The sequence below is a fragment of the Colias philodice genome, chromosome 20 (genome assembly GCF_061535455.1).
Source record: "Colias philodice isolate Cphi_HAF_F1 chromosome 20, ilColPhil1 Martin Lab GWU primary, whole genome shotgun sequence".
NCBI lineage: Eukaryota > Metazoa > Arthropoda > Insecta > Lepidoptera > Pieridae > Colias > Colias philodice.
Window position 1 is genome coordinate 9,680,321 of NC_143105.1, and position 15,766 is coordinate 9,696,086.

Sequence of the window (15,766 nt, forward strand, 5' to 3'; positions counted from 1 at the left end):
CCGATATATCGGTATCGGTATCGGTATCGTTACATCCCTACTTTGAACCATAGATCAAAATTAACACTTTAATGTTATAATTCCTGATGAGATGTTATTTTTCGCACCCAACCCGAGACTTATATTTTTTCAAATTGTATCTTTAAGAATGAAAAGAAAAACAATTACATTTTTTTATCAATATGTAAGGGATATACGGAAATAAAAAGCATCTCTTAGAGTATAAGGACGTCTCATCGCTTATCAATTCAATATAAGATCACGTTTGATATCCACTTACACGCTGTTTGTGAATACGTGCCAACTGCTAGCCTTCCCAGTTCCCAGTCCACATCGCTTGAGGGTATTATTATTTTATTATTCCGATTTCATTTATCCTTAGTACCTATTTATACGATAACAACAATCATTTTTGAAGTAGGTAGTTACAGATTACGTATACTAACCAAAATTATCAATTTATTATTTAGAAATTTCATATTATAGGTATATCTACTATATCTAATAATTATTCCTTCGTCTACTCTACGAAGTATCTTACGATGTATATTGTATGAAAGCGAAACTCCAAATCATTGTTGTACACTTTTATTTTTGTTAACACTTTTACATGGATACAGCTTACACAGAGCAAGACGTAATATAGTAATGGCAATGCTGCTAATCCATTATTTAGCACGTTATCAGCTGCGTCTTGGCTTAAAAACTTATACCTACCTAACACGAACGGCATATAGTAACTACAATACGAAGAGGAATAGTTACTCACAATATTCTCATTTGTTTTTAAAAACTACCTTCCACCAGCCAAATGCCGATATGAGTCAATTGAGTGACTAGTATAATCTTAAGATAGTAGTGGGAAGTAATGTTTTTAATAACTTGTGTTATTAAAGAAAATGGAAAACACTAATTTAATGTCTGAGTGTGTACTTGTGTGATAGGTTATACCACAGAATACTAAATAGTAAATACCTACTTAAAGACTGGTAATACCTGGTGTAACAATATTTAAATTTTATTAATATTAGCTTGACTTTTGATGTTAATCCTATACATTGTTTCTGTATAATATTATAATGTAGTAATAAATTATTTGTCCCGATTGCCGTTATTATCATGTTGCTATATTATTATGACTGGATAGTGACTGGTTCCCGTATTTAAACAATCTATGGTGACTGGTGTTAAGATCGAGGCCGAGGGTATGCGCTATAATTAATTTGCTATCGGTTATCAAGAAACATCTGTGGACAGCAAACAGATCAAGTAAAAACTTAAATTAGTAAAGTTTCGTTTACCCAACTTGGTAACATCTTGAGCGTTAGGTTTTTATATGCCTGTCTCTATTGACTTCTATCAACTAAAATCTCTAAAACCTACTATAATACTAAAACCTATAAAGTCTCAAAAACGTTACATAAAAAATATTAAAAAAAAACTTAATACTTATACCACAGATTATATTATACCAAAGACAATTTGAAACAACACGCGACCGTCACAACGACGCGGACGCGCCGGCCGGTGATTTCAGATTTGACACAATTGACATTTGACAGTAGGAAAAATTCCACCGACTGGCGATCGTGGACCACCACTTCATTAATTTTATTTTTTTATTTGAGCGAACGTTTGGTGCGTGTGGTCGTGAAACGTGTTGTTAAGTTTTTAATTGTTTATAATAACATAAGTCAAAATGAAGGGCGACAAGAAAGTAGACCTCCAAGCTTTAAAAGATATGGCCAATAAGCTGAGAATCGACAGCATCGTGGCTACAAATGCATCGAAATCCGGGTAAGCACAATATAACCTCAAAAGTAATTTGCCGCTTACTTGAAGGACTAATGAAGGTTAAAGTTAGATATTCCTATTAGAAACTTATTATTCATTTCTAGACAAACGTAGAAAACATGATTAGCATTGTAGTTATAATAATTTAGTTCCCCTACTTTACACGTTGAAATAAAAGTTTGGTAAGTAAAGGTACCGGCCGTACCGCAGTCCGCAGGGGTCTCTTAGCAACAGAGTAACGATTCAAAGGTCAAGTTACAATCGAAACGCTCCAGAACACATTATTTCAAAGTTATCGAAAGTAGAACAAACACCAATAATTGAATATAAGGGTATCTGAGTTTCTTCATTATGTTATTCATTCATTAGATAATAAAAGAAAGTTATGAAATTATGAATGTAATAATATTATTTAGGTTTTACCTTATTACTAGTCGATCTATTCATGCAACAAAAATTAAAATTTTAAATTATGACCTTTCCTATTGATGATTACATTGGCTTTGCATCAGTATAATTTCTGTAACTAAGTGTCATCAACATTCTTATTTATTTCCTTTTTGGTTTAAAGTCATCTTCTTTTATTATAAAATAATTACTTATAGAGAATTTTATAAAATTTTTGATAGAAAATATTCAGATATTTGAACTTGTTTTGCCAAAATATGATATGATATTGTTCAAGGTCAACAGCTTATTAGGCTTATATATATAAGACTGATAACAACTTTGTAATGAAAACAAGAATATTGATTTTTATTATGCATTAAAACTAACTAGAGAATAATGTAATTTTCTTATCCATTTGATACATCTTAATCTTAATATATATAAACCTCGTGTCACAATGTTTGTCCTCAATGGACTCCTAAACCACTTTTAAGCACGGTTAAAACCAATTATAATAAAATTCGCACACCATGTGCAGTTCGATCCAACTTGAGAGATAGGATAGTTTAAACATGTAGGTACCACAGGCGAAGCGGGGGCGGACCGCTAGTTGTAATATAAATTGAGGATATCTTCTGAACAAATATTACTTGCTTAGGGAAACAAATTTACACACATGAATCCCTGTTTTCTAAATCTTCCTTGTATTAAAGGATAACTGAGTAAGGTCACCTTGTACTACCTGCGCCGCGGTTTCACCCGTGTGGTTCCACTCCTGTTGGTCTAAGCATGATGATATAACCTTCCTAGATGAATGGGCTATCTAACACCGAAAGAATTTTTCAAATCGGACCAGTAGTTCCTGACATTAGCCCGTACAAACAAACAAACTCTTCAGCTTTATAATATTACTATAGATTAATTATATTTTATACTTCAAATGTCAATAAATCTATTGATGTCACTATTGCACAACAATATGAAAATATACTAACTTTGTGTAAGTTAGTGTAAGACATGTTGTGCTAAAGTAACTGTGTGTCGTACTCGCAGCAACCTACCATTGTTGTGTGCGGCCAGTAGCATTCAGACATTCATAATATCTAATTAATTATTGAATAATTAAAGATATTCATAATCTCAATGTGAATAAAAACTATTGTGAAAATAGATTCATTAGTGTTTGTTTTATAATGACTACATAACTATAAATGCATTAAAATTATGCATTGTATGCTTCAGTGATTAAGTAGGCAAAATGTATGAAAGAATTGTACATGTCTGTAAAATGCATTTATAAGAAAAAAAAATAGGATTTAAAAATATTGTATTTTTACTTCCCCATTTCAATTTCTATTTAACTAAACACACATGCTTGATATTGTATATCTGTTAATTCAATAAGGAAGTTGCCTGATTTATTAGTATTTGTCATATCTATACTAATATTGTAAAGCTGAAGAGTTTGTTTGTTTGAACGTGCTAATCTCAGGAACTACTGTACCAATTTGAAAAATTCTTTCCGTGATCAATAGCCCATTTATTGGGGAAGGCTATAGGCTATATCATCACACTAAGACCAATAGAAGGGGAGCAATACGGGTAAAACCGCGGGGAACAGCTAGTGATTTAATATTTAAAGTTCTGCATAGTGTAAATTATTATTAAAAAAAACCGCAATAAAAATTTTAAGTGGAGATATGTATGCTATAACAATATGGTATTTCCAGTCACCCGACATCATGTGCGTCGATGGCAGAGATCATGTCGGTGCTGTTCTTCCACACCATGAAGTACAAGGTCTCCGCGCCAAGGGATGCCTCCGCAGACAGATTTATCCTTTCAAAGGTATATTATTTAGCTATTATAATGTGTTGTTATGAAAATTGTGTTCAAATACTTAAAAAAAATTAACAAAATGCTTAATTCCATAAATCTGTGTATTGCAACTAACACATAATTTACCTGAATTCATTTGTATTTATTTGTTTTTACCTTAGATTACACAATAGAGAGGACAAAATAATAGATGAATTTAATGAATGTACAATGTACATAATTTGTGATATATTAGAAGTAAAGAGAAACATCTTCTATTAAAATTAACTTAACTATTCTATCATTAAATCATAAATGAATATCATATCTAGAAATATCATAATAAGGTTAATAATAAACAAGAAATATCCATTTACAATAATTATTGATGATAAAATATTCATTTACCTGTCACACCCTTTTTAACAATGAAATTTTAATAATTTGCTGAAGTAATGCCTAATCACTTATATTGTTTTCCATTATTATGTGAATTGACTTCAATGAGATCATACAACCTTGACACTGATAAACAAAATTAAGTTAGTGAAAAACGTTTTAAAACAATTATCTCATTATTAATGCAATATTTTTTAAGTGAAATTTCTTTAGGTGCCTTGAGAGAAAATATTTCAAGGTCACGTCATGGAGTAGGGTGACGATTTTGGTATCTTTGAATCTTGCCAAAGAAGTTTCACTTCTGACACATGTGCTCGACACTGGATTTTTTTTGTGGTTTTACAATCATTGTTATATTGTGAAACAATAATTTTTTGTAATTTTTTGCACAACAAGGTCAATGAAATGCACTAATTCTTTAGTTAGTGTAACACCTATTGTGCTAAAGTAAATGTATGTCGTACTCGTAGCAACCTATCATTGTTGTATGCGGCCAGTAGCATTCAGACATTGTACTTTTACTTACATAAAAATGCTTTTCTAACTTACTAAATTGATACTTATGATATACATAGAAGAATGGTATTTGGTGTCATGCATTATGGAAAATGAGTTTTATGTTGCCTAATTCATTCAGAAAATTCCAATCCCATTCAAATAGACTTTGTTTAGAAGCGCTTTTAAATATTCATAAGTCATAACATTTTTTTTTACCGACTTCGTAAAAAGGAGGTCACCATTTGGTTTGAACAGTTTCTGTAGAGAAGAGCATGACCAATATATTATTTTATCCATCTTAATAATTTAACATTTTTATAAGGATTTCAAGGCTATACTAAATATGAAAAATATTATCCTTATAAAAGGGTCACGCAGCCCCAATTCTCTACGCCGCATGGGCAGAGGCTGGTCTCTTCCCCGTAGAAGAACTGAAGCAGCTACGTCAGCTGACCTCTGACTTGGAAGGTCACCCCACACCTCGCTTGAGCTTTGTGGACGTTGGTACCGGGTCGTTGGGACAAGGGCTTGCTGTAGCGGCTGGTATGGCGTACGTCGGGAAGTACTTCGACCAAGCGCCATACAGGTAACATTCATTTATTAATGTTAGCTATAACGCGAATCATGTAAAAAGAACGCTGGATGAAAGTAATGGGGTGTGTTTTGGCATGTATCGAGTTTAGCACGAAAGTTATTTGCTGCTTATTTTATTTTTGAAGTAGGCTCTCGAGTCGTGGCTTCGCAACTACATATTTGTTATTCATAACACCAAATAGACCAATAAATCGCCAATGCGCAGCTTAACCGTCAGCGTTCTTTTTACATGACGCGACCTATAACCTTTTTGAAATTAATTTGTAGTTCATGCTAGAAATGGATTAACTGTAAAACTTTAAAATCATTTAAATATGTACTTTTGAAAATGTATCCTTTTTTTACCAGGAAACTCATAAATTATTGTAAACAACATGGTAATGGTAATTTAACTTGATTAAAGTTACATTATCAAATCGTCTTTTTATAGCTTTCATTTTTTCCATTTTACATACGTCTTTTTAACAATTTTTTTTACTTTTTACCACAATAAAAAATCGCTTTAAAGCTTCCAATATTCAAACTTTTGAAGCACTTTTGAAACGTCATTAGGTACATATTATAATATTAGGTACATATTTGCAGGGTATACTGTCTGGTTGGTGACGGGGAAGCAGCAGAGGGCAGCGTGTGGGAAGCGCTGCACTTTGCGAGCCACTACAAGCTAGATAACCTTGTGGTGATCTTCGACATCAACCGATTGGGGCAGTCTGAACCCACCTCGCTGCAGCATCAGGTATGCAATTATATATATTTAGCTTTGTATTATTTTATATTGTATTAATTTGGGTTCCTTACCTTAGAAAGCACCATAATATCTGCAAAGAGTTATTATCAGTAGAGAATGTTACATATTTTTCTCAATTTAATGGCAAGCCAAACATGATTAATGAATATCATACCTAATCTGATAAAGTATATTTTGATATGATGTTATGATAATACCACAGAATACATAATAGTAGCTAAACGCTACAGAACGGACACTCTCCGCCTCCCGCCAAAATTAAACTTACCTCACCCCCGCGCGATCAGACATAAAATGGGCCATATTTTTCTGCAAGGACGATACGCAACGAAGATTGACAACATTAATCAAATTGACTTAAAGTAATTTTATTATTTTGGATTTGTGATTATCGTTTTTCGTAGAAAATGGTTAGATATTGTGCTGTTTACGGATGTATTTCATCAGAAAAACGCGAATTTTTTTTACGCTAGTCACAAATGTGCCAACCATAAAGCGTTAACACACACATTTGCAGTCTCTACAGTGTGACTGTCAAAACGATCATTTTGTATGGAGTGTCCGGGGTGTGATAATACTATCTTTGCCGGCGTTACTTATCTATTAAATCACTTGTTATCAGGGAAATGTTTTCAATAAAAATTTGAAATAAAAATTATGACATCAGACTTAGGATTTTGATTTTGTTTAATGAGTACCTACTTAATTTCTATAGAAATCTTGTAAGATAATTCTGAAAATAAATATTGAAATGAATCTAACTGTGAATAAAAAAAAGAAGGTTCATTAAAATAAAACAATATGTATTCCAAAAAAGTTAATCATTTCTTATTAATCAGAGATTCCAAAAAAACGACTATAATATTAATTACAATTCCATTATATGAATAGCATAAAAATCATCAAGTAATTAATCACAAGTCTATGATAAGCACATAAAAAAGCAATCCGAGGGTATATTCTCTTAATGTAGACAAAATGTGCGATATAACTTGTGATTTGTCGCTGCGTACACTGTCACTAATTCACTATACTTGGATTCACTAATAAAACACCACTGCTGTTGTAAGGCATTTAATTAATCAACACACAGTAGTATACATGATATAACAAAAACAAAACACTAGCCAGTTATAAGATCGAACAATTCTAACGTGGCACCATCTAGTTTGCGATAAGGAACTAAACGTAACTAAACGACGGTATTGAACATCCCGCCCACCAAAAGCACCTAGTGCTTTTCTAAACAAAAAGAAACATAAAGAACAATTCAGTTCAAGAGTACATTTAACCTAATAAACACAAAGTAATTCTTATAACATCTCAACGTAAACAATAGAAACTCTTATTACATACATCTAAACTCAACGTAAACAATATAAACTTGAGAGTGAACTAAAACAATATTGACTTCTAAACAACAACATTTTTCAATGTAAAAAAATAGGAACTAAAAAATACTGCTACATTAACTCTATACAATAACTAATGAGCTAGGCCTTTGGCAAAATGCATAACTTATTACAAGGACGTTTACAAAGACCGTTCTTAGTTTTAATTGTTACAACTCGGGTAAGGTTGTCTTTACCCGGATGTTTTTCAACGATTTTCCCTAATAACCATTTAGCTGGAGGAATATTGTGGTCCCTTATAATAACAATATCGTCAACGTCAGGTTCTGTCTTTTTTGAAAACCATTTGTACCTATTATTTAACGTCACTAAATACTCATTTGACCACGTCTTCCAAAAATTATTAACCATCCGTTGAGTAAGTTTCCACCTTTGAAGACCTGTGAGAGAGGTCTTTGAATAATCGCTTTCAGGAATTAAAACTAATGGTTCACCGACTAAGAAGTGCCCAGGTGTGAGAGGCATCTCGTCACCTGGATTTTCACTAATTGCAGAAATTGGACGGGAGTTTAAGCACGCTTCTACTTGGGTCAACACAGTTGTCAGTTCTTCGAAGGTAAGTATTGCGTCTCCTACTATTCGTTTCAGATGTGTTTTCGCTGAACGAACACCAGCTTCCCACAGCCCTCCAAAGTTAGGCGCGTGTGGGGGTATAAAATGCCAAGTGGTTCCGTCCTGGGTAAGTAAATTAGCAATTTCGTCGGCCAACTCAGATTTCGCTTGACACAACATTTTACGCAGCTCTTTATCCGCACCAACGAAATTAGTCCCATTGTCGCTGTACAGATCGCGGCAGTGCCCTCTTCGAGACACAAAGCGTTTGAATGCAGCTATGAATCCAGAACTGGTAAGGTCTGACACAGCCTCTAAGTGGATCGCCTTAGTCGCCATACACACAAATAGGCAAATATAGCCTTTATAGGATTTCGATCCTCTACCAGGCGAAAACCTAATATCTATGTACCCGGTAAAATCAACACCTGATGACCTAAACGGTTTATCCGGAGTCAATCTAACCTTAGGTAACTGGCCCATTAATTGGTTGTTATCCTGGCGAGAATAACGTAGGCAAGTCATGCATTCTCTGTAGCACTTCTTCACCTTTTCTCTAAGTCGTAGGATCCAAAATTTACTTCTTAAGAAGTTTATCATAAGTTGTGGACCTCCGTGAAGTGTTCTGTGGTGCGCATCCAATATTAATAACCTAGTGAGATGAGACTCACTGGGCATTATTAGAGGATGTTTCTTATTAAACTGCACAGAAGACAGTTGTATTCGACCGCCCACCCTTAGCAACCCTTTTTCATCAAGAAAGGGTGCAAGAGTGTGCAGTGGACTTCCTTTAGTAACACTTCCGGTTCGAGACATTAACTTATTAATTTCATCCTCAAAATATAGTCTCTGGGTAGCCTTTACAATTATATCTAATGTAGTGTCCATTTCATTGGTCGTAATTCTTTTATTAATATCTCTTAATTCTTTAGGTTCTCTCAGTTTTAGAAATTTTCTACAGTAAGATAAAACTCGTAACATTCTAGTTAGATTTGAAAACCGCTCCCATATAAATTCTTCAGCAGATCGCGTCGTATTGGTAAGTACCTTTAACGGTCGTACTTCAACATCAGTGTCAACATCCAAATGTGTACTATAAACATGATTTTCGTGTAGACTCTTAGGGCCATGCCACCAAAGATCATAATGAACTAGTTCTCGAGAGGATATACCTCGAGAGGCACAATCGGCTGGATTTTGGTCTGTGGCAACATGGTTCCATTGATCACTATCTAGAACAGTCAAAATCTCGGAGACCCTGTTGCTTACAAACGTCGTCCATCGGCTGGGTTCTCCACGGAGCCATGCAAGCACTATGGTCGAGTCGGACCAGGCAAACAACTTATCTTTAGGTACCTGCAGTACTTGCGCAACCTCATAAATTAATTTGACAGCCAACAATGCCGCGCATAGTTCCATTCTCGGAATGGATATCTCCTTCTGAATTGGGGCGACTTTAGTTTTAGATGTGACTACATTTACGTGAGTATTGCCATCGGTGTCCATGGTTTTCAGATAGACGACAGCAGCATAAGCTACCTGAGAAGCGTCAGCAAATACGTGAAGCTCAACTGGATCATCATTCGTTGTAGAAAGCCACCTAGGAATGGTTATACCTCGAATACCATCTAACTCTTTTCTAAAGTGTAGCCACTGATTTAATAATTCTGACGAAAGATTTTCATCCCAATTCAATCCAGATTTCCACAGTGTTTGCATAAAGATCTTCGCCGTAATAAGGACAGGAGCAACCCAACCTAAAGGGTCGTAAAGTCGCGCAATATCAGACAACACTTTCCGTTTGGTTACAGGCTCATCTAACTCCGGTAAATTGTAAGTATACTCAAATTTATCTATGTTTTTATTCCAGGAAATACCCAACACCTTAATTGTATCATTGATTTTAAAAATGAATGTATCTTTTGAAGATTGATTATCATTTTCAATATGATTCAGTAATTTTGGACAATTACTGCACCACTTTTGGAGCTTAAATCCACCTTTAGACATTAATTGATTCATCTCTTTATAAATATCTATAGCTTTCTCTTCTGAATTACAACCAGTCAACAAATCATCCATATAAAAATCTTCAATCGTAATTTTTGCGGCAAGTGGATATTTCAACTCTTCATCTCGAGCCAATTGTTGCAGTGATTTAACCGCCAAATACGGTGCACAAGCAGTACCGAAGGTAAGTCGCAATAGCTTAAAATGTTGTATAGGTTGCGATGGATCAGCACGCCATAAAATTCTTTGGAAATTTGAATCATCTTCATGTACCACTATTTGTCTATACATCTGTACGATGTCCGCCACAATACAATAAATATGCGTTCGCCACCTCATTATAATGTGGCGCAAATCTTGTTGAATTTTAGGTCCAACGAGTAACGTGTCATTCAATGATACGTTATTATTCCCCTTGCACGACGCATCAAAAACAACACGAAGTTTGGTGGTTTCCTTGTCTTCCCTTATCACGGCGTGATGAGGTAGGTAAAAGGAAAATGGATACTCAATGTCCTCCTTACTTAAAATCGGTTCCATGTGTTTCTGATTCTGGTAGTCGACTATAACCTTCTCATATTCAGCGTGCAAGTCAGAATTCTTTTTAAGCTTTCTTTCTAATACCTTAAATCTCTTCGAAGCAACTTCCTTGGAATTTCCGTACACACACTTTGGATCTGGCTCCTTAAATGGCAATCTCACTACGTAACGACCTTCTTCATTTCTTGTGGTAGTACTCTCATAAATTTCTTCACATCTGATTTCTTCCTTCGTAAGTTTCTTTCCTATTAAATCTGGTTCTCTTTCAATTTCCCAAAACTGTGTCAAAATATTATCTTCTCTTACCTGTAAATGTAAATTTACTACTCTAGGATTTGATTCTTCATTTTCTCCTATTCTTCCAGACAAGATCCAGCCAAGATGAGTATTCTGTGCAATAGGACCGTGTTGACGACGAAAGAAGAAGACAATAAATTTGCGCGTATTAATTTTATTTTCAAAATTACAGAATGCGTTTGGTAGAATTAATTTTAGTGAGGGAGTGTCCTGCTCAGCGGTTGCGTGGCGAGTCGAAGTAGTAGAGGACAGTGGGGTCAATCCGCGGCCAATCGCACGGCGCCGCGACGTGACGACGCGATGACGCAGTCGCAACGCTCCGTTCTGCACGATTTTGTTGCGGCAACATGCTCCCGGCCTTGGAACGTGCTGGTTCCAACGAACTGTCGACCACGAAGCGAAGAATCAGCTATCTGGTGAAGGAAGCGGACAAATTTTAGTGAACGCCCGACGCACGATGCCGTCTGCAGTACGAATGTCGGCCACTCGTGCTACTCCATCCTTCCCCGGATATGTCGCGTGGATGCGCCCCAAGCTCCACTTCAACGGCGGCAATCGGTCGTCCTTAATGAGAACGAGCGTGTTCTCCTTGAGATCCCCCTTGTGCTGGTGCCATCTGGTTCGCGTTTGCATCTCGGAGACATACTCTTTGGACCAACGATTCCAAAAGTGCTGGCGTATTTGTTCCACCCTCTGGAACCTCGGGAGACGAAGCTCAGGCACGTCGTATAGCAGCTCAGCCGTTACAGGTGCAGTCAGCGGACGACCAACCAGGAAATGTGCAGGGCTAAGTGGAAGGAAATCATTGGGATCTGTGGAAAGATGGGTCAAAGGACGGGAGTTCAGGACAGCTTCAACCTGGGTCAATACTGTGCTAAACTCCTCGAACGTTAGATGTGCGTTACCTACTACACGTTTGAGATGGTGCTTGCAGCTTTTTACTCCAGCTTCCCACAATCCCCCGAAATGACTAGCGTAAAAAGGTATCATTTTAAAATTAATATTTTGCGAAGTTGCATATGCTTTAATTTCATCAGAACAGGTAGCTAAAAATTTTTTGAACTCATTCATGAGACCGACAAAATTCTTCCCATTGTCAGAGAAGATAGTCACGGGTTTACCTCGCCGCGATATAAAACGTTTCAAAGCTAATAGATATGATTCCGACGATAGATCGCTAACAAGTTCCAAGTGAACCGCGCGTGTAACAAAACATATAAATAAGCATATGTACGATTTTTGTAACTTAGCACCTCTGCCTTTACGATTCAACGTGAACACTGGGCCAGCGTAGTCGACACCACAACGTATAAACGGATAACCTGGGTCCAGACGCTCCTGCGGTAGATTCCCCATAATAGGCGCGACCGTAGTCGGTTGCAGTCGTGCGCAGCGCATGCACGAATGTACCACCTTCCTAGCGAGGTTTCTGCCGCCGACCGGCCACCACATCTCTCTGATAGTAAACAGTAGAAGCTGTGGCCCGGCGTGGAGTAAACGTTCATGCTCGAACCGAAAAAGCAAAAGTGAAAAATGATGATTAGCTGCGATTAAAATAGGAAATTTTTTATTAAAACTAAAATTTGGCGAATTTTGAATACGCCCACCTACACGAATTAAATTATTATTTGCGTCAAAAAATACATTTAATTTAGAAATTTGATTGTAGCCTGATATATTCGTTATATTTTTATTATTTTTAAGCGCATAGTAAATATCGGGAAACGATTCCTGTTGACTCAACTTTACTAACGTTAATTCAGCACGATTTAATTCCTCGACTGACAATAAACCTGTCCACTTATTAGTTTTATTTCGCGCGTTATTAATAAAACGTAATACATAAGCAGCTGCGCGTTTAAGTCTATTATATTGTGAAAATCGAGAAAAAATAATTAAATTATCGTTTAAATTATTACTTATGTGACAACAAATATTTGTAGATTTAATTTCCGGTAAATCTGAATTAATTAATTTGGAATGTTTTAAATCGGGCAATTCAAAATGTACATTATGTAAAAATAACGGACCCTCCCACCATAAAGATGAGGAGCTAAGCGCTTCTAGACTTTGCCCGCGTGAGACTAAATCGGCTGGATTATCCTTGCCTGCGACGTGACGCCATGGATGTTCCTTGGTCAGCTCGTGAATCTCTGCCGTCCTATTTTGAACATAAGGTTTTAATAAATTAATAGGCATACCTAACCAACCTAAAACGATAGTTGAATCTGTCCAAAATACAATTTTATTAAAGTTTGAACGCAGTGATCCAATAAGCTTATAATATAATCGTGCACCTAACAACGCACCACACAACTCTAATCTAGGTATAGTTGTAGGTTTAGTCGGCGCGATCTTACCCTTCGAACATATCAAGCGCACTGTGACATCAGCTGTTGCATTGATCGTACGAGCGTATGCGCAAGCTCCGTACGCGACCTGTGAAGCATCGGTAAATATATGTAGTTCGGTTCGCACTGGATCAATGCACATAACGTGACGCGGTATTCGTAAACTGCTAAGAAAAGATAATCCATTTATAAACTTATCCCATATTTGCGAAATTTCGTTAGGAACCGATTCATCCCACGTCAATTTTAACAACCAACATCTTTGTAATAAATGCTTTGCGATAGTAATAAACGGACTTAATAATCCTAGCGGATCGTATATTTGTGAAGCACACGATAAAATAATACGTTTTGTCACTACTTCACTCTTTTGTATAATTTGCGTGAAATAATAAATATAATCATCGAGACTATTCCATCCGATACCTAAAGTTTTATTGTTACAAGTTTTATTCAGTAAACATAGATCGTGTGTTTGCGATTCATTAACGCTAGGCGTAATTAAATTTAAATTATGACTAAAAATCCATTTTCGTAATTTAATACATGCTGAATCTAAAAGACTACTAGTTTCTTTACAAATATTTTCTAATTCGGATCTAGAATTCGATGAAACTATGAGATCGTCAACGTAAAAACAATTATTAATAGTATCGGCTACATACGGAATATTCGAGTGTTTGGCTAATTCCTTTAAACACCTACAACTTAGATACGGTGCGGATGCCGTTCCGTACGTCACGGTGTTGAGTCGGTACACCCTCAGCGGCTCTGAGGGATCATCCCGCCACAAGATCAGCTGCAGGTCACGCTGATCTTCAGCAATATTCAATTGCCTGTAAAATTTTTCAATGTCAGCGCATGCAACATACCTATTCTCGCGAAAACGTAATAAAATAGAAATTAAGTCACCTTGAATAGCAGGTCCAATCATTTGTATGTCGTTTAATGATACGCCGGAACTAGACTTCATACTCGCATCAAAAACTACGCGTAATTTAGTTGTGGTGGCGTGCTCCCTAAACACACCATGATGCGGTAGGAAATAGTGCGGATTCCCATACGTATTGACGAGACTCATATGACCTAAATTAATATACTCCTGTATAAAATCAGAATACATCTTTTTATAATTAGTATTTTGCTGAAGACGTTTCTCTAACGCGTAAAAACGACGTTCAGCTTGTGCGCGTGTATTACCTAATAACTCAGGTGATTGTTTCAACGGAATTGAAACACAGAAACGACCATCGGAAAGTCGACGTGTTGTGCGAATAAAATGTTCCTCACAAGCAATATTATCTTCGCTCGATAATTGCTGTAATTTATTGCTAGGCGCGGATAATTCTTCTAATTCCCAGAAATTCCTAACTAACTTATCGAGTGAATCATCTTCCGTGGGTAATGTCGAATAATTACAATTAATATGTGATAATTTTTTATTACTAGTATACGGAAAAGATTTAATTGCACCTGACACTATCCAACCTAATTTGGTGTTTTGAAGGAAAGGACCACTTTTAAGGCGCATTTTTCCTTCGGTTATTAATTCCCAAAATAAATCAGCACCGATCAGTAAATCAATAGGTTGACTTTCGTAAAAATTGGGATCAGCTAACAATAAATTGTGAGGAATATTAAATTGATTTAAATTAACCGTGGTTGTAGGCAATTTTGATGTAATTTGGGGCAAAATCAAACATTGAAAACGGGCAGTGAAGCTCCCGTCGCGCGATTTAATTTCAATGTTACAAGATTGCGAACATTGCGTAATAGAATTACCTACACCGTGAATATGTTGAGTGGACTGTAATATTCGTATATTTAATTTATTTGCAAACGATTGCGTTATAAAGGATCGCTCGCTTCCGCTATCTAGAACTGCGCGTGCGCAATAATACTCACCCGATTCATTATATACTTCAACTATCGCCGTAGACAATATGACAATCTGTTGCGAATAATTGTCATCCTTTGTATGCATAACGGTTTGTGCGTGATTAATACATTGAAGTTGCATGTGTGCGTTATCTACTGAAACCACTGAAACGGGATGCGTATTAGTAAGCGAGGGGTGTTCGTACGTAGTTAACGTCACTGTATTTTGTTTAATTGGTGATAATTTAATTGCATCACAAAGTAAACTATTGTGCTTTTGTTCACACTTTCTACACGGACCAAAAAGACAAGTACCAACTAAATGACCTGGGCGCATACAATTAATGCATAAGTTTTTATCATTTATGAAATTAACCCTATGTTGCGGAGATAAGTCGAGAAACTTCTGGCATGAATACAGCTGATGCTTTTCGTTACATAGCAAACATGACTTGTAATGGCTGCGCGACTTATTGGATTGCGAT

The 15,766-nt window shown here is 36.1% G+C and overlaps 1 protein-coding gene across 1 annotated transcript in view; it reads left to right on the forward strand.

Annotated features, from left to right (window-relative positions):
* Window positions 1–1,642: 1,642 nt before the first annotated feature.
* The window catches only part of LOC149479661 (transketolase), a 28,705-nt gene continuing 14,581 nt past the window's right edge, over window positions 1,643–15,766 (forward strand). The window contains exons 1-4 of the mRNA XM_089708081.1: window positions 1,643–1,797; window positions 3,915–4,032; window positions 5,268–5,485; window positions 6,079–6,229. Coding sequence (XP_089564207.1) covers window positions 1,700–1,797; window positions 3,915–4,032; window positions 5,268–5,485; window positions 6,079–6,229 — 585 coding nt within the window. The 5' untranslated portion in view covers window positions 1,643–1,699. The remainder of the gene's footprint in view (window positions 1,798–3,914; window positions 4,033–5,267; window positions 5,486–6,078; window positions 6,230–15,766) is intronic.